Genomic DNA, 20,549 nt, shown 5'->3' on the forward strand with positions numbered 1-20,549 from the left:
TCTTATTGCATGCATGGTGAAAGGGAGGAAAAGGGTAATCTGACATGGCATAAAAATAATGCAAGAAAGGAACGTATTTTAATCACACCATATATTCAAGACAGTCCTCTGAGAACGAAAGAAAAAAACCTTTGATTAGTGCCAAAGTAAAGATTGACGAAATTAGGTAAGGGAGCAATATTTTCTGTTTAGGGTTACACATAGAAAACATTTTCGTCTCAAAGCGTCGTCGGTTCAAGGTTAGTTCTTATTGTGCATGTGCGCTCCCAATATCCACTTATATCAAGGTGAGCCTAACCCTTGGTATAAAATATTTTTGTTGGAAAGAGATCTTTGCTAGCTCTCTGTGAGTTTTCTATGTTCTCGTTAACATCGCGGTTCACCGTGCATCTCTCATATAAACCACTTTCGCCTATTCTCTTATTTAGAATCCATGCCCCAGCGTCGTGTGACTCGTGTCATAAATATTGCGAGTGCCTGCTACGCACCATCACTTCCTTTCTTCTGCAACGTGCCTCACAACCTTGAATTGCTCGGTCTCTGAACTCTCTGACAAAAGTAGAGAGCAAAGATGAAACTGTGGCACAAAAAAGAAATCCGATGCTAGTTTATTCTCCGATGTTAGTTTATTACTAGGTATATTTTTAAGCCATTGATTTCTCACAGCAATACGTATCTCGGCTATTTGGTTCTTACAAGAAGCCTTAGTTTTGAGGTTGTAGCCAGTTGGAGGGAAACTGACCCTGTCGTCGAGCCTTGCCACAACAATAGCTTAACACTAAAATAAAAGAAAACGTATTCAAGCCTGGCGACGGTGAGTAACGAGTTCTATATTTCGCACGTTGTTGACAACTTTAGTGGTAAAGTTTAGCCGAGTGAAGGAAAATCCAGCTCTCGAGTCTAGTCAGGAGAAAACACTAAGTCTGTTGCTGTCTCGACGAACTATATTGAGACACAGAATAGTCAAAGAGAACCAGGTGAGCTCCCCAAAATACTTTGTGGTTAGAGACCGTGGGGATCACAAGTCCTGCGTAGCGTATTTCGCAATGCGCTGCCTAAGACGAATACGCAGTGTTTCAGCCAACTTGCCCAGGGCCGTCTGCGCTACGCAAGTGCAGCCAACTCAGTATTGGTCTCAGTGTTGCTCACCGGACTCATAAGCGACTAAAAGGTCAATCTGCGATATGCATATGGCGTTATTAACCGAGAAATAATTACGCAGTAATAAAGGAACTTATACGAACGAAAAGTTACCAATAAAGATGTTGTAGTGCCTATGAAGAAATATGCAGTTTGTTGCTTTAGGTGTTGTTACTTTCCGCGATTTTAAGTTTCTGGGAACTCAAGGAAAGCGCGCGAGATATCAAAAATATATTTAGTGAATTTAATATGCTGGGGGCCTGATGAGCCAGCGCCCAAAGGCATTTGGGGCTCTGCGCCTTCACCCCAGGTTTTGCCCCAGAGCGTTCTGTGAACCTCGGTCGGTTGCCGACGAACATTTTGTATATAGCTTGCAGAAGACACGCACGAACTGACGGAGGCATGCGAAAATTAGCGACCTTGTATTACTGTACTTTAAATCACTAAAGCATTTTTCCTTCGCTGAACTTCCCGAGCCTGCTATATTAGCAGCACTACCGTACGCGTTCAACGAAATTATCCACACGAAGAGTTTTTTTTAATTTTAGTGCTACAAAAACCTTTGGATGTAACGATGAATACGTCGTCATGAATTTTTAATCTGCAAGACGTTTGGTTTTAATAGAATGAGTAATTGGCTGTGGATGGCGATGAATCCAAGACGAGTAATTGCGCATGGCTGTCGCCTCTCCGGCCGGCATCATTTTCGCTTGAGGCCTCTTCGTACGTTTGGTCTGCAGGCATTACGCCATACATTCGAATCCTTACAATATAGCAGAGACGTCGCGACGTGCAATAGCGTGGCGCTGTCACGGGGTACGTCAACCTGACACTCTCTTTTTTTTTTTCAGATTTTGCACACTTACATTGGAGCCCCGGCGGATTAAATTTATGGCGGTAATTTTAATGAATAGGATAGTTATCGAAACGCCCAAGAGCTTATTCGATGAAACGCTTGACTTTAAATACATATTGTCATCACATCGAATCAAAAATACATTTGCCTGCCAAAGAAGTCAGTGCACAACGTTTTGGCTATACTCACGTAGCTCACGCCGGTTTTTTTTTTCTCAAATGGCTGGAGTTGATCAACTGACACGCTGCGAAAACATACAAAGAACAGGCAGCACGAAAAAATACACTGTACATTAAACAGTGTCTCAGGTGCCCTGCTCAATGGGTTGTCCGCTGCTGCGCGCGTAGGCCTACACAAGAGTGAGATCGTTTGTCGCCACGGTGAACAAAGAACCGCGCCACAATGGACTGCGTGGTTAAAGTGACACTAGAGGCAAATAACAATTTATGTCAGAGTGAAAGGTAAATGTGTGAGAACGTCTAAATTGTCAATAGTATCAACAGCACTGCTCTAGTAATTGAGAAATTAAGGTAAGTGTAGGACACGATGAGCGCCACGAGTGGGACATTTTGGAAATGATCCCGATGACGTCTGAGAGTCCCGAGTACAATTAATCACTACTAATCAAACTAGTTGCAATGAAAAAAGAACATTTCATGCATCACAAGACGTAATGAAACGCTGCTTGTCCGTTTCTGTTTGATTCATGGAAAAAATAACCTCTTGGCGCTATCATGAGGAACGGCGCGAGTGGTTAAAAAGTTCCGTTTTCGCCGAGATGCGCGTCTCAGTGGTAGTTTCGGTATCGCGTACACCTGCTTGTGCTTGGCTCTCGCTATTTTCGCACTGTCGATACTCTACTTCTGCTGCTGCTGGCCAAGCTGAGCTCCGTTACAGTGAACTATACAGTTTCGGAGTGGCCCGTGGCTGCGTCTTGGCAAGGTTGATGGCCGCTGTTGCGCAAGAAACCGTAGCTTCGGCGGCCGGGCAGTAAAGGCGGGCAACGTTGGGCACGGCAACTGCTGCGTCAGAAGGGCCGTTCAGGCGGGTGACTTGAAGTGCGCTAACGCCGTGCAGATCACTGAAATGTGATTTCCTTTGAAAATAAGCATTTCCTTGGCACGAAACAAGCACTACGAGGTTTCTGCAACGCTACTGCAACAATCAACGTCGGCTTAATATTTGCCTTTAGTGTCCCTTTAAACATGGCTCTTAATGGTAAAACTACGGCGGGTAAAACCGCGTAGGCGTTAATATCTGGCCGTCTTATTTTTTGCGTTTTTTAACCATCAAAAGTCCTATATACAATATCCAAACGAGAGGGAAGTCCAGGGGAAGATGGCGACTTGAATTTATGAGAAATCGTCCAACATAGAACGTCTCTAGACTTGTCTTCGTCAGACGAACATAAGTGCCGCTGCTGAAATGTTGGTTCCATTGACATTCCATGTTCGACGATTTCTCATGTATACAACGTATTATTCCGTATATAGTTTATGTTCTCTGCAGTGTGACCTCTAAATTGTGTATTTAATTTCATGAAAACTGGGCGCAGCGGACTCTCGAGAGTTCAGGACGCGCCAACAGCGTAAATAAAGATTTCACAATCGTGGCTTTGTCTTAAGTAAAAAAAATAAATAAACAAGGAATACCTTATTTGAGCAGTCGAAGTTCACCCCATGAGAGTTCAAGATTTGAAGTATAACAGGATCTGAGCATGCCTTGACAGCTGTAAAGCGTGAATAGTAAAAGAAAGCGATGAGTTCCAGCATAAACGAGCTCCGAAAACTATACACAGCGCTCACGGCAGGCCCGTAGCCCGGACTTTTTTTCGGGGGGGGGGGGGGGGGCACTTGCTGAAAGCCTTGACTATTTAAGAAAAACGCCTATTTTTATCATTTATTTTTGGTAAAACACCATGTATCATAAAAATTTCGGGGGGGGGGGGGGTGGGGAGGGGGACCTGGCTCACGGCTAGCAGTGTTAAATTTTCGCTGGGACATTAAGGTGAAACACGAGCTCCAAGGATGCATCTCTCCGAATCCACAAGAAAAAGTGGAGCCGGAGATTATGGACACTTGTCGCCCATCACTTACGTGAATGGTAGTCAGTATAGTTTGCAGTATGTATCTCACACCCCGAGTTATAGCAAAACGTATCCAATTGCAAACATACGCACCATTCCAATTACAGATATGCAGTTGAAACGGCAAATGTCTGAGGTGAGACTGCTCTTGTGATATGCTGCTTCAGCGCGAACGTTTACACAAAAAAGTGGCCGCGTATCTGTGTGCTTCGCTGCAAATGTCGTCTAAAGACGATAGAAGAGGCGCTGCGTGAGATATGGACGCCATCTGGCAATACGTCGGGAAACATGAGTGCTGTGTTGCGGGCTGGTAGTCCCGGCGCAGCAGCAGGCGAAGACCGGCGGTGACCAACGCGACCGGCGGGGACGCCAGCCAGCTCGAACACGCGGTTTGGCGCGAAGCGCCGAAGCAGAAGAAACGTCCGCACTCAACGAGTACTCTCCGCACACTCTTTTATTTACACGTCGCCTGGGTAAAACAGGAATGCCAGAGCGGAGCCCCATGGTATTCGTACAGTGCAATACAGAACCGAAACCGAAACACACCAATGAGCTCGTGCAGAGGGCACGGAGGAAGGCAAGTTTCAGCGCAGTCGCCTTTTCAGCGCAGCTTAAGAAACTAGGGTCTTTAGAATTACGTATGTATGCATTTTCTATTAAAGGAACACACCACCTAATACTTACCTAGTGATGTTGCGCCTCAGATATGCGTAATAATTGCTTTTTGATCGACAATGTACACAAGTATGAACCTAGTCAGCCGTTCAAGATGGCTGGCCCTTGGGCAAGTGGTTCAACTTTGGCCGAGTGGCTGAATCGAGTGACGTGCCGACAAACAGAAAGACAAACAGACAGACCAAAATTTCTCTGTTTAAGTATCCCAAGAAAGACTATCGTCTTTAAAACGCCAGGCCTGCGCGGAAAGCGCAGCACAGTCACACCGAAAGCTCGAAGAGCGGCATTTCTAGAGCCCGTTATAAACTCTCTTGTGGCTACTAATACAAGTACGCTAACAACGTACCCACTACGCCACAAATCATAATTTTTGTGAAGTTGGGAAGCACCCATCACGACATTACTCGTCATTCCGCGGAGAAGCGAGGTACAATTTGTAAGGCATTATGTGCAGTTTCTTGATGCGACGGCTGATGACGATGAAGAATTACGACTGAGCCTCTTGTAATGGGTTGGAAGCTTTAAATGACCCACTAGTTACGTAATTCGCATTGTGTGACGCCCGGTAGTTATTTCACTCTTCCACCATGCTTTATAACATACGCTAACGTGAGAAAGAGAGAGAGGGGAATTAACTTTATTGAGACCCTGAGGAAATGGATCATGGGAGCCTTATGGGCTCCCTTGGCAACCAATAGAGGTGCACTTGCGAGGAACCCACTACGCTATATATCATAATTTTTGTGAAGTAAGGAAGCAGCCACTACGCAATTTTTCGTCATTCTGCGCAGAACCGTGGTACCTAATAAACACCTGTAAGGTATTATGTGCACTTTGTTGATGCTGTGGCTAATGACGATGAAGAATTATGGCAGAGCCCTTTGTAATGGGTTGGAAGCATTCAACAAATCACTCGTTGCGCAATTCGCATTGTGTGACGCTTCGTCACAGAATTCGCGTTGTGTGGCACTTGGTTGTTATTTTACTCTTCTACAGCGCTACATTACATATGGTAATGTGGTTTCTTCCCGACATGAAGCCTGTATAGGGTCTTTTTGCAAAGCAGTTTCAAGCTCTGGCATGGCTCTGAGGTAGGATACTGGGCTCCCACGCAGAGGACCCAGGTTCGAACCTCGTTCCATCCTGGAAAATTTTGTTATTTCGTTTTTTTTTTCTTATTTCGAGCGATAGTGGTTACGGACACCGGCGGCGGCGGCGGACAACTAAGGCGCCTAAAAAAACGGCCCTTGTTGTACTCTCATAACACCTTTCGCTGTAAAAGACGCTTATGGTAATATGTGCTTGTATACGTGGAGGCGTTCTTTATGGCTTCAGGGACATTACTAAATATCAAATTACATGTAGTCTATCACTGATGACGATAGCAACAGAAAACGACAAAATGTCGGCGCCGGCTGCGACAGCACAGACAAACAGTTTTGTGATAGACAGCGCATGATAAATTGTTCACCTGACTTTCTTTTTCGCATTTCTCACTTTCTTGCACACCTCTTCAGAACAATACACATGGTACGTGACACTGGTGGCATCCGGCATTCGTTCAAAGTCCATTTACATTTTAATCGTCTGGGAACTGAACAGGAACAATATATCGACTTCGGCGATCCCTCCGACAGTAAACTTAGTGCGAAAGCAATTACTTCCGCAGCTACCGATAACTTGATCGCTCAAAACTATTAGCATTCTTTCGCCGGCTACTCCAAATGTACATGGTGACATCAATACGGCGTGAACAACGGCACGACAAGGCACAACAATGATGACATCGCAAAACTCACCACATGATGACAAGCATAGATGGGCGAGATAAAAACGGTGTGTGACCACGACAACGACGTCCTTGTGACAGCATTTCAACAAAGAACAACCAAATATGACAAAACCAATACCACGATAACGACGACGAGGATGATGATAACGTAGGCAGAACGGCATTACCACTGCGGCATCATCGGTAACGAGCATGCCGACGATGCAGCTAAGAATGCTCACGAAAACGGCGTGATGGAACCTATCCCACTATCAAGAAGCGACGCAGCAGCAAAGATTAATACGCTTGCGCATGATGTCGCAAGGTCTATGTGGAACACGCCCGGTTTTCTCCACATCCGTCTACACCGCCTGGATCCATGCCTACGACTCACTATTCCATCTGGCCTACCCCGATCCGAGACGACTCTTCTCTGCCGCATGTGGCTTGGGGTGTCTTTTACGAACGCCTTTGCTTGCCGCATCGGAATGACAGACAGCGCTGCATGTGACCATTGTGGCAATGACGAAACCATTGAACATATTTTATGTCAGTGCCCTCAGTACAGCTCCGAGAGACAGTCCCTCTTAGCAGCGTTTGCTCGCCTCGACGACCAGCCGCTTCCTGAGCAGTCAATCTTGGAATGTCGGAAAGATCGAGCTTCACGCCAGAAAGCAACGAAGGCGCTGATGAAGTTTCTGCGAGCGACCCGCCTTGTAGAACGATTGTGACACTCCTGTGTGTGTGTGTGCGTGTGTGTGTGTGTGTGTGCGCGCGCTTCCCTCCCTCCCTATCCCATTCCTCTCTTTCTTACTTTTCTGTCTCCCCTTACCCCTTCCTCAGTGCAGGGTAGCAAACCAGATATGTTTTCTAGAACCTCCCTGCCTTTCCGCATTACATTTCTCTCTCTCTCTCTCTCTCTCTCTATATATATATATATATATATATATATATATATATATATATATATATATATATATATATATATACTTCACTGACTGCGATATCGTACAGCGAAGTCTTATTAGGAAACGGCTGTGACGCTATAAAACTGCTTGTAAGAGCGAATTCCAGAGACTCTTTATAAGTTATTATTGAAGGTGGCCGACTTAGGAACGCGAACATTTGTGAATTGAGGACCAGTCACTGTAATAACACACACACAAAAAGTACAAAAGCCTTTGCGCTTGAAGTATTGGTAAGAGAAATTTTTAACCGTATCAACTGCCCATGGGAAATGTAATGAACGGAAGCTTTGTAAAGTCGGCCCAATTTTACTTTTTTAGGGACGAACTCCGCAAAACACTGCTGCGTCACGCAAAGCTCATGGAGCCTGAGTTCGTTGCATGTTGTTACCTCCGAAATAAAAGCCCCGACGCCACGAATCCGCGAGTTTTCGCAGTGCGCACTATGTCAACCCTGTACAAACCACCAGGCGCAGCAGATGAGCGCTAGCCAGTGCTGTAGGCGGTACCGAAAAAAAGTAACTAAATACGTTACTCGCTACGCTAACAAAAAAGGAACGCGTTACCGCCCTACGTTACCTCTCAAAAAAGGTAACGCGTTACCGTTACAGTTACACACTAAACATTTTTACACCCTTAAGGGTGTAAATCGGTTTGTCGCCAGACGGACACCCTTAGGGTGTTATTGACTACACCCTTCAATTAGGGTGTTAATTTAACACCCTAAAGAAAGGGTGTTCAGCAAAAATTTTATGGGGTGTTAGGGTGTTAGCTCGTATTAACACCCTTTCGTATGGGTGTTGGAAGGGTGTACACGATTCCTTTCGCGTCATGTGTAATGGCCGAAACAGAAGCTTTAGGTGGTCACAAAGGGCGTCATGCATGTGTTCCTGCGGATGTCATTAATTCGGGGTGTACTACCGAATTTGCACAAACGCGTCTGCATATTGGTTTGGCAAAGGTCGTGTTCACATAAGGAGGGCTTGGTTGGAAAGACACCCCGAATTAGTGAAATCTGCACTGATCCATGCGTAAGCCTCGTGTGTTCATCTGAAGCTTCAAATTCGGGCATCACCCACTTGCGCTGCATATTAGGGACCATGAAATGAAATCAGAAGTAGTGCACACATATAAATATGTATATACAACATCATGTACGAGCATATGCACAAAGCAATGCTTAGTATGGCTTCCACATCCAGTCAAACTGGTCTGCAAAACATAACACTTGATTTTCAAAAAAATATAAAATATTTATTGTATGCTGTGATACAGAAAGGTATGAAAAATTGGGAAAAAACAGGCATGGGTAATGATCAAACTTTTTTTACGTACAACAAAATTTCTGTTATGTGCACTTTGACAACAAACATAAGCTGACCGAACCTGCCAATGAGGGTGCCTGATACTTGAAAGTGATTTGTTAAATTAAAATAATGAATTCCTTATTAAGATGTCTTGAATAGTAAAAAAATCTAAAACATTCCTACTGTGCTCGAAAACTAACAGACCTTTGCATTATAGCAACACTAAAAAATAATTCAAGCAAACAGATGCCGAAAATCGCCCGTTGTACTAAAAATTGCAAAACTGAAACGGGCGCTTTCATACAGCAAGCCGATTCATTGCCCTTAACAGAAATTGTTCATGTTTGAGCTCGAGGTAGGGGAAATCTGCAAAACCGCAAGTAGATGCACTTGGACCCACTGGAACACCACTGTCTAGTTGATGCAACATATGACACCTCTGAAATACCGCTGTCAGTAGATGGAGCACAGGGGATTGCAAGAATGTCACCCTGCATTGAAAAATAAAATGCATTGTGAGTGTGTACTGCATATGCACCTTGTACTACAGCGCAAACACAATCGTAAACACGTTCCCGCTATTTATTGTGTCCTTGTGTATTCGAGCACTAATATAACGTGAATACACACCTACTTCCCCAGACCCGTTCGCTACAGTATATTGTTCGCTACAGTATAATGTCCTGTACAGTGCAGAAACTTTAGTGCCAGTGTAATGGCATGCATAATTAGTTGCGCAGGGAACAAACGGCAAAGGGAACAAAGCTGATGCTATGGGCGCTACTGGTCTCCCTGTGCATTAAAAAAAGAAGGCGCACACAGTGGTGAACCTTTTCTACAGCTGCTTCTGTTTTACGAGCTGGAAAAAATTGTTAATATATGGAGCACCTACTAGCTCTGTGACCAATCTAGGCGAAATATTGTGCTGTAATAACAGTCATATACGCAACAAATGAAACCAACAGGTTTCTTTGTTCTTTGTTTCTAGTTCTTTGGTTTCTAGTTTCTTTGTTAGACAGCGCTTTTTATTATAAGCGCTGTCTAACAAAGAAACTAGCCCTCGAACAACTACTTTCCTTTAATAACAATTATAGTTGTGTACTTGATCGGTAGTACATAAGTGTGTGCTTGTATTCAGAATCTGGAATACGAATCGAGTATTTCGATAATATATTAATTATTAGCATATAGGGCTAAAAATGTGAAATCACGCTTTTTGGAATATTCGGACAAATTCGAACAAATGAAGACTTGAGTGCTACGCATTCATGTCTTTCAAGTAAGATATCGCTAACACGTAATCGTTCTAAGCCTGCTAAGGTTAAAACGTAATTGCGACGAATCGCCAACCAAGACTATACCCTGTCGTCGTGGCTGGTCATATGCATACCGGTTGGCGCATGCCGCGATCACGATTTGTCGTGGAAAGGTTAACCGCGTCCCTCGACTCGTGATATGGCCGACGCCACGCAAAAGGTCTTTCGTCCTTTGGGAAAGCGAAAGGCCTTGCGAGGGCCAGCTGTTTTAGTTTCCGCGACGGACGCGTACTTCGCGGTTCATCACAAGGAACGAAGGTGGCAGCCAATGGCGGCCAGGCGCGTTTGGCTCGTCACCTATTTAATCCGCGCAGCACGCATACAACAGCGCTGTGGCAGATGGCTTCACTTTCTTATGGTTATAGGGCTGTGCCGTACTGGCAAGTTCATAGATGGCCGTAACCGCGTTTATCGTGCTTTCCGGTGTTTATCTGTAACGGCGTTGCCGCATGCATTCGCGCTGAAGTCAGACTTATTGATAGGCCTTTCGCTTTCCCAAAGGACGAAAGACCTTTTGCGTGGCGTCGGCCATATCAAGAGTTGAGGGACACGGTTAATCTTTCCGCGACAAATCGTGATCGCGGCATGCGCCAACCGGTAGGCATATGGCCAGCCACTACGACAGGGGCGATTCGTCGCAATTACGTCTTAACCTTAGCAGGCTTGGAACGATTACGTGTTAGTGATACCTTACTTAAACGCGGCACCTGCGCTCTAATAGGAGAGGAGCGGGTGCGAAGAATATTCTACAACAAGGGGGTCGGCAACCTGAAGCCCGCGGGGCAGTATTACGTGGCCCCCCACACAACGTCAGGACCTCTCCCCCCCTCCTCTTTTCACTACCTATCTGAAGACCGACATGGCAGTTCTGACCTCAAATGGGGTTAGACAAGAACAAAAATTGCTCGCAGTTGGCATTACAACGATTGTTTCTAAATTGCAACCTTAGGAGATGCGTGCTAAACAAAAACGTGATTTCCATTCCAGTTTTGTACGTTATTGTTCGTTCCACGAATTCGTTCGCTTTGACTGCAAGCCGTCCATAACGTTGAGAACATGGACCGTCAAAATAAGTTGCGCCGCGCGAGATGGAGGCCGAAAGGGGAGGATCAACCGGTTGGAAAACGTGGACTGCACGTGCCAAAGATCGTGATGTGTGTGTGTGTGTGGGGGGGGGGGGGGGGGGGGAAGGGCCCCCGAAGCAGCACAATGCAGAGAAAACACGAACAAGCAGCGGCAGCGAGTGTTTCGTTTACGTACGTTTTTTCAAATTTTTCTTGTTTCGTGTGCAGCTTAACAGGGGCGTTATGAGTCCCCAAGTAGCCCAACTGTCGACCCTGTTGCATTATATAACCTAGGTAGGTGTCCCGCGGCATTGTACGAGCTCAGGCAGACATTCACTTACATCCGAGTATTACACACGCGCTTTGAGGTACAGTGACAAAATGGCTGTGCGCAGCGGTCCACAGCCAAATGTAACATGAAGCGCGTAACAGCCGCTGCCCGACACCGTGGACGGCGCACTTTCGAGGCTGAAACGATTCGCTTCACGAAGGCAGAGCACAAGGCGCGGATTCGAAGCGCGGCCGGCGCGACAGCAAACAAAGAGAGGACGAAAGAGTTCAGAACAACGGGTGCTGCGCCTGCGCGAAATTCGTCGCAGGCGGAAGCGGCCGCCAAGCTTCCCTGTTCCATTTAGCAGTGAACCGCTCCGTACAGTACATACAATGACATCTCACGCAAGACACAAACGCTAACAACAACAACATAAAAGAGAAAGCAGGTACTCGCCTGGAACATTCGTGATGATAAGATCCCATACCGCCAACAATGGCGTCACAATGGCACGGCTGAATCTCGACGTATCCATTTTCGACAGCGTACAGCCACTTTCGCTGAGAAGACGCATGGCTAACGCACAACGTAGGGGCGACATCTTAGATCACACCACGCGCATATCAATCACAGCTGCACAACATATAAGTTAACACATCGCTGTACGCGAACGAAAACCAAACCATACCGCACGACGACGCACAACCACAGCCAAGCGAGAACGAAGCACAGCGCGGCCGGCGCGGCTTCCCCTGGCGCCCTGGCTTCCAGGCTAAAAGCACCCCACGTGATTCTACGCGCTATCACGTGACTGCCGACTGTTTCCATCGCCAGGAGCGCTAGGAGCAAAGGAGGGAGCGCAGGGAGCGCACAGCCGGCACAGCCTTGGCTTCCGAGATGGAAGGTGCGCTATCTCGGAGGCGATGGCATAGTTTGTAAGAATGGCAGACTGGGCGTGTTGGTTTAGCATATTTGAAGTGCAAGGCGCGGCAACGACAGCGCACAGTACACGCACACTTGTGACAGCGCGTGACGGGCATATAAACTGTGATGTTTTCGAAATAAACATTGTTGAAAGTGGCGCTCTGTGTGTGTACCTTCACTTCAAATACGATGTCATAGCGTGATAGCGTGCGTACTTCTCGCTCTCTCTCGTAGTTGCCGTAGTCTTCGTCTTTTCTCACTCTTGAGTTGGCAGTGCGTTCGTCGTGCTGTGCATTCAGGCATCATTGGGTTTACAGCATATGACTTGCATTTATTGTCATGCTGTAAGTTTTACGAGCATGCGTGGTCATGCACGCGCTGCGCTAAATCGGTGCAGCATGGGAGGCGACAGGTATACATGCATGGAGTCCGCGGTGTCCTAGAAACTGTCATCCAAAGGTGTGTGCACGAGGGGAGCAGGGAGGAGTAGGGGGGGGGGGGGGGGGGGGGGGCAGCCGCTTTCCAAAGTAATCTGTAAGGGGGCGCCAATTCTGCCCCCTACATTTACTCTGTCGAACCTCTCACGTCATCTTTAATGGACAAGGTTATGGCTGCGCATGCTCTTCGACAATAACGGCAACAGAGGACCTTCGACGTTGAATTCGAAACACATTTTTCTTCCTACCTTTATCCCCGGAGGCCGTCGGGAGAAGCACGCCATCGCTTCATTTTCATTTTTGCATCCATGTTTGAGCTTGTTTTGTTCCTTTAGGACTCGACAAAGAGGAAGGGGGAGGAGGGTTGCTGCTGTGAGACATGTTCATGCGGTTGGCATATATTGTGGAAAATATGAAACGGTAGGGCACACCTCGAGCCTGTGCAAAAAAAGTGTTTGCTGATTTTCTTGTACATTTTCTCGAGTCTTGTAGTATTTTGTGACGCAATGATATTTCGTCATTTGTCTATGTGAAAATAAAATATCACGAGAACTAACATTGTGCCAATAGCTCCACTATTTCCCTGTTGCTGTAATGTCACTGACATCGTAACCTTAGAAAAGGCAGTACAGCAGACGCATTGTGCAATGCACGCGATTTTAATATGCATGCATGGATGCAGCCTAATGCTTCAATGTGCACCCTTACGTTCTTCCATTAACACCCTTATGAAAGACATTAACACCCTTTTTCCGCGCACACCCTTCTTTTAGGGTGTATATAAAGAAAAAGGGGTGTTGTACAATGCGAAAAAGGGTGTTAATGTCATCAACACCCTTTTTACACCCTTAAGGGTGTAAAAATGTTTAGTGTGTACCCTAAAAAAGTAACGGACGTTACTTCCGCCGTTACTCTATGGTCAGAAATTTTATTCACCGCATGTCCACTGTAGGAACCCCAAATAACAGTTTTACAAAGATGATATTTATAATTCACACAAAACTTCAGTCACAAACGACAATTTTTGCGCGAAGTACCGATTTAACGAGAATAGGTTGCACAAATGTGTCGTACCATGAAAACAGTAGCGTAGCCAGAAATTTTTTTCGGGGGTTGGGCGGGGGGCGTTAAACCATGCTTTATGTACGGTTTGCGTGCGTTTGCATGTGTGCCTGTACACATGCAAATACACATGGAAAATTGAAAGATTTCGGGGGGAGTTGGGAGGAGAGTTGAACCCCTGAACCCCTTCCCCCGGCAACGCCGGTGCTTGGCAATAGTGGAGTCACCTAAAGTCGCCTGTACACTCACATGTGATGGCTGCTGATTCTGTGGCACATGGTAAATCCATTTTCTCAATGTGACGTTAAACACAAAATTAGATTTTATCATCAACGCTCTCCTTAAAGAAAACACCACAACTCTCAATGAATTTACAGTAATTCTGACGGTGTGCTTGTACTAACAAGATAGATGATCAAATAGTCACAAAAAATGCTTAAACCGTTTAGTTTTGGGGAAAAAAGATTTGCACACGTGCATTTTTCCCCTTTGAAAATCCGTGTGCCTCAAAAATTGCGAGCGTTTATGTGAACTATAGAAAAGTGTGCCCGCAGTTGCTGATAGAAAGAAGCAAATTTCATTTTGAAAACAAAGTTGATAACCATCGCTAGATTATTACAAGGAGAATTTTCTAATAACTACAGCTTACTTGAAGAAATAAAGGAACAGCTGCATCTCAAAGCTGTCATCGGACAGATTGCATCGCTTCTTAATAAATACGTCCGCACCTACACTAAATGGGCACTCGAAGGACGCGTTGGGTGGTACTCTTAACGCCTGATGAAGAAAAATAGCGCGAAAGAACGTATGACGAGACGAAGAAGGCTACAGCACAAGCGCATCTGCTGTAGCCTTCGTCTCGTCCTACGTTTTTTCGCGCTATTTTTATTCATCACGAATTACCAACTCGCCCAACAGTCTATTCGTAACGTCTGGCGGGCCGGCATGAGTACGCCCCTACTACAAGAGAACGTTGGCGCGAGCTCTGCAATAGTAAAACTTCCGGGATAATGTAAAAAAAAGTAACGAGTAACGTGACACCTCACGTTACCGAAAAATGTTAACGTAATTACGTTACCCGTTACAGTTCCTAAAGAGTAACGAGTACGTTACTAAGTTACCGAAAAAAGTAATGCGTTACCGGTAACGCCGTTACTTGTAACGCGTTACCGCCAACACTGGCGCTAGCGTGGTCCTTAGAACGTAAGAGGAAAATTGTCATCCGTCCACTTATAGCACGATGTTACAAAGGAAGCATTTCACGGGAAAGAAAGCTTCTTCCTAGTATACGAAAAATTCGACCTCATCTGGAACCTTCTAAGCCTTGTGCATTTGCCAGCACATGGTGCGTTCCCATTAGTAACTGCACGTTACTACAGTGGTGGATCTTCTTGCTTCTTGGTATAGTATACATATGCGCATTTAGATAAAATGGGTTGATGTTCCCCTTATGTACAAATTGCAGCAATGGCTCAGCAAATTTATCTTGCATAAACCGATGCGTGTAACTGCCTGTTTTATCCGTCAGGAGATTGGTAGCTCTCAGCTTCTTTTCTCGAATAGAGCCACCATCCCTGGGCTGAACCGCGATGAACGGTCGGTGAATGTTCACTTTAGATGCGGAAGCAGTACACTTCGCATTGCTCATGTGGTCTCCAGGTGTTCGGCTGTAGGCCCAAGTGCCCGAAAGCGCAATCGCTTCTCAGCCCGTTTATCCGGAAAGAGACATAGTCCAAGGAAGAAAAAAAAAAATACGGGGAAAGGAGCAGACAAACGGAAGGATTAAGGCTCGCGTGTCCCAATAGAGACGCAGTTGTTGGGCCGTAAGAATAGGGTGAGGGTCCGAAGAATGAGTTTTTTGTAGCGCAAACAAGAAACATGAAAGGAGATATGACAAGGAAGGTACAAAAGCAAACAAACGAACAAACAAAGAAACGTTACGTCCGTGTCCCGCCTTCTTGCTTCTGTTGTCTCGTTTGCTCTAAAAGGTTCTTATAAATACGAACCAACTATCCCGCCATTACATTCGGCTATGTGTAGGAAAGGGTAACCAGTGGTATTTCTAGTGTGGAACATCACAGAAAATAAAAGCGCACTAGACGAGGACAGATAAGTGGCTTGAGATTTATCTCCTACAAACACCGACAGGCTTCAATATGATATTAACTAAGCCGACATGCTCTTGTATTGTAGAAATAAGCGAGCCGGGCACCATTGTCATTGCTCTGGTGTCACACTTGGCTTCTATTCTAGTCCAGTGTTGCGATTTCAACCGGAGTATCTCCGGTTTGTATTTTATGTGCTATCGAAGGACTGACCGCACTAGTCAACGGCTTGTCTTGGTGAGAGATTCCCAGCTTCACCAAATTTCTTTGCACTGAGTGCTAATTTTCGGTCGGCGTTTTGCTGACTCTTGGGAGCCCTTTGGTTCCTGAGCCTAAGGAACTGATACTCAAGCACAGGGACTCGCAACCCTTCCGTTTCTGGAATGGTTGACGGTCTGAACTTGTACTCTAGTATCATCTACCAACATTCAAAGACGATAGTCTTTCTTGGGATACTTAAACGCAGAAATTTTGGTCTGTCTGTCTGTCTGTCACACGATTCAGCCACCCGGCCAAAGTTTAAGCACTTGCTGAACGCCCAGCCATCTTGAACTGGTAGCTGCGTTCATACTTGTGAACATTGTCGATCAAAAAGCAAATATTACGCATATCTGAGGCGCAACGTCAATACGTAATTATTAGGTGGTGTGTTCCTTTACTAGAAAATACATAGATACGTAATTCTAAAGACCCTAGTGTTTCTTAGGGTGCGCTGAAAATGCGACGCTTTGCACGAAAAAGTTCTCTGGCGACGATATGGTGCTGCCACCTGGCAATCTTCACAAAATAAGGAAAATGAGGTATTTTCACACTGCCTTCATAGTTACTTTTTCTGTGGTGCCAGGCATCTTAAGATGAGTAGAAGCATAAATTACGACGGTAACAATTGAAGCAAACGGCATATCTTTCGTTGAAATAGGCATACAGCATAAAGCTCAGTATTCGTAAAACAAGAAAAAAACTGGGGAGGGGTGAAGCATGTAGGGAAGGGTGTTTCAGTTCCACTAACGTGAAACCTAGGGAGAGGCGAAGCATGCAGTGCGTGCGGGTGTTTCCCACAGCAAAATCTTTATTCTTTACTGCTTCACTCCGCACTTCACTCCGCACTTCACTTCGCACTAACGCACCATCACTTGGCAGATTTGTTACAAGAAGTGCTCTTTCAAATAGATGACTTTACCGTAGAAATGCACGTTTGCGTCTCTGGTTTTAGATAAGAAACTTAGGCGCCTTGGCAAATTTCGTCGGGAATTCTGACACGGCTGCTAAGCCAAACATAATGTTTTAGGCAGCAACGACGAACCCTTAATTCCTAATATGTATACCGGTGGCGAGTAGTGGGATTTACCCTATGTTTGTGGCGTATACCTGCTTATGATGGACCATGACGACATGACGCGCCGACGTGACTACGACATGACACGCCGACACGGCGAGACCCTAAGGTGCTTCGCCCCTAATCAGAATAATGAGGTTAATTACCTTTTTAATTAGTGGAGACAGGCGGTAAGGTCTCATGGGAAAATTGCAGTCCTTCGTGCGAAGAGCCTGTTGCTGCTTTTAGATTTCGCAAAAGCAGCCGCTAGCAATTATTAGAGAGTAATGAAATCTGACCAATTTCGCCAGCGAAACCGAAGCCGAAGCTCGGAATAGCCCAAATGCCTTACTCTTCAGAGACGTCCAGAATGAGCGAGCGTCTTTGTACCAACCATCTCTTGACTTCGCTTCGTGGTTGTGCGGATTTCGTTTGCGATGTGAGCACGTATGGCGCACGTACGTTAACAAATAAAGAAGAAATAACACCACTGCAAGCACAGTCGTGAATGGAGACGTCATTTTGGTCGTCTGATAGTTGCGCCCATCGGAGCTTCGGTTTCAGTTTCATCGGTAAACTTGGTTGAACTTCATTGCTCCGCAATAATTACCTGAGGGGGATTTTTCAAAATATCAGAGCGGCAACGGTGTCTTTGCAGGAAGGACAGCGATTCTCCCATTTGATCCGACCGCTTACCTCCGCTAATTAAAAAGTTCATTAATTTGTGTTTTTTAATTACTGACGTCGTTTCGGTGTTTAGTCATCTAAAGACGTCGCACGCCTCGGAAAGAGTAATTATGAAGGCACCGAGAAAATATTCCATTTCGCTTATTTTTCGTGATTTTCGAACATATTTCTTGAAACATCCTGTATATTTTTTTTAGTTTCTTAATACGTATGTTCATGAGCTACACAGAGGTGACTGGTCTCAACCATTTTTTTTGTGAGGCACCCTATGCATTCATCCTGTTTTGAAACGCAACCGTAGTACACAAACTCCATATTTCAGAATCGGCGTGCAGATGTCAGTCATTCTGGAGATCACTATCGATATATTTCGCGAATCGTTATGTGAAATCCCCTTCAGAAATGACCCAAGCCCTCTTTCAAATGGCAACGCTAGCTGGCATTTTGTTCAAAGAACAAGCACACATGTACACTAGGCCGAATATGCAGCAATATTACCAATTTAAAATTTTCTTATTGACATGTTAGAGCACCAGCATTCACATTTCATGAGACAATGTCTTATGGAAGTATGAAAGCACTCCATGATTCCAGAACACAAACAGCTTAATATTTTGTACATATATATATTTATACTTGAAAAAAAAAACGAAATGCGACCAATGAGAGATTAAACTCAACTAATGTGACAAGTTGTTCTGTGAGAGCGAAGATGTCTTTGATAATGGCCGCTATTTAGTTAACGTTTTAGATCACTGGTGATAGTCGATTCAAAATATCTATCACCTCCTGGAAAAAGTTGTATAGAGCGCTGATAATAACGAACTGAGGCTCTGGGAAAGGAGTGAGGTGTTCCTTCTTTTTAGGCTTGAGCAGAGAGCTACCAAGTACTAAAGCTATGTAGTTCTGCATTTACTTTCTGAGACGTGTTACCAAGGAATGAAACTTAAAGCCTACAAAAATATAGTTGTTAACAACATACATTAGGGGCTACTAATATAAGGTCAAGTGCTTCGTATAAAATAGCAGACGCCCACGTACATCATCACTTGATTACCTGCAAGCCCGATACGAAAGCGGAATGAAACCTTTTACTTTTCTATTAGCAGGCGGCAACCACGAAACCACGTTTGGAGATATCTTTAGTCCAATTGCGCAAGCGCCTAATAATGCCAGTTATTCATGTTTCGTGCAATTTATTCAGAATGCGGAGAAGCGCACCTCATTAAAGGCAACTTGCTGTAAACAAGCATAATGAGAGCCTCGTATTAACTATATCGAACATTTACAGCGCACCTGCATGCTGATACCTTTAAGCACAGCACCATCCAGTCATTGAGCGCCGTCTGGCTCCCCGTCCTTAATAACGGACAATGTGCTGCGTAAATGCACAAAAGAGCTTGGTTTTTTGGGTGAATTACTTTTTGCCATTATTTAAGCGCCGTAAAAAAAAGCGCACACACAACGTTAGTGTGAGTTTTAGTGCGACAGTGGTGGGCGACAAGGGCGAATCGCCGCGTGTCTCTCCTCCGATGAAGCGATACTCGATTGTGCAAATTATTATGCTTGCTCTTAACCGCAGGTGGCTGTTTACACGTAGGTGGTAAAGGCTGCCTTAACACTTATTTGATGAAAGGCGCATAAAAGATAAAACGTATCCGAGAAAAGGCAATATGGGCAAGAAAAGCGAGCTCGCTTTTCTCATTACTGGTGCTGCAAGGCGCGTTGAGATCACCACCTCCAAATAGTCTTTTCGCGCGCTGGGAGCGTTTTCTGGAAATAAAATGTTCGGTTCCGTGCACTTTGAATGTTCCCACATAACATATAAAGAAACCAGACAAAACAAAAATATCGACCGGACATGCATGTTCGATCTCTCGTGGAATCGCCCATATGCAGTATCGAAGGGCCGTTTTTCGGCCTTGCCGTGCCATGCTGTGCCACAATTTATATGAGCAATATGTTATCGTATAGATTCAACGTAGCTAGCACAAGTCCATTCCTCTTCTTTTTTTTTTCGACAGTTGAGGCATTCGGACGCACACAGAAGGCGTCGAATGACGTCGTTTGGCGTCGGATTCGGTAGCATAATAATTTACGTTCACCGTAGTCGAACAGCTGTAAACCGTCTGTACGGTTTAGATCAATAAATACGCTATTTCGAAATGCCTTCGCTAAATACTTAATATATAACTAAGCAAGTTAAATGCAGGTCTACTAAACTGACTGTCGCCGGTATGGGTTATATACAAACCGTTCGAGACGCACACAATTTTCGTGTTTGTAAAAATTTACGTGAGTAATATGTTGATTGCATGTACATTTTATGCTGACCAGTACCCGTATGTCTCAATACAGACCACCCTATTATTAAGACGAAAGCCTTACATGCCTCATCAAACGCGAAAACTAACCGTTGGTGGCGTCGGCGGCGTCGACACGAGTGATGCAAAACATCATCATCATTCGATGACGCCACCGTACAATGCCACCATAGACGTCACGGATCGCCAACATTGGTGAAGTCACTATGACGTCACCATGAAGTCATGCTGTCACACAACGTGA

General features: G+C 45.1%; 1 protein-coding gene across 2 annotated transcripts in view; it reads right to left on the reverse strand.

The window, feature by feature from the left end:
• LOC119403617 (ornithine decarboxylase) overlaps window positions 1-20,549 on the reverse strand; it is a 71,363-nt gene that overhangs the window by 39,376 nt on the left and 11,438 nt on the right. Inside the window, exon 4 of one of the 2 annotated variants that reach the window (XM_037670541.2) lies at window positions 3,649-3,725. The exons of the other annotated variant lie outside the window; for it this stretch is intronic. Coding sequence (XP_037526469.1) covers window positions 3,649-3,725 — 77 coding nt within the window. The remainder of the gene's footprint in view (window positions 1-3,648; window positions 3,726-20,549) is intronic. 2 annotated transcript variants of the gene reach the window in all.

The sequence above is a fragment of the Rhipicephalus sanguineus genome, chromosome 1, assembly GCF_013339695.2.
Source record: "Rhipicephalus sanguineus isolate Rsan-2018 chromosome 1, BIME_Rsan_1.4, whole genome shotgun sequence".
Lineage (NCBI taxonomy): Eukaryota > Metazoa > Arthropoda > Arachnida > Ixodida > Ixodidae > Rhipicephalus > Rhipicephalus sanguineus.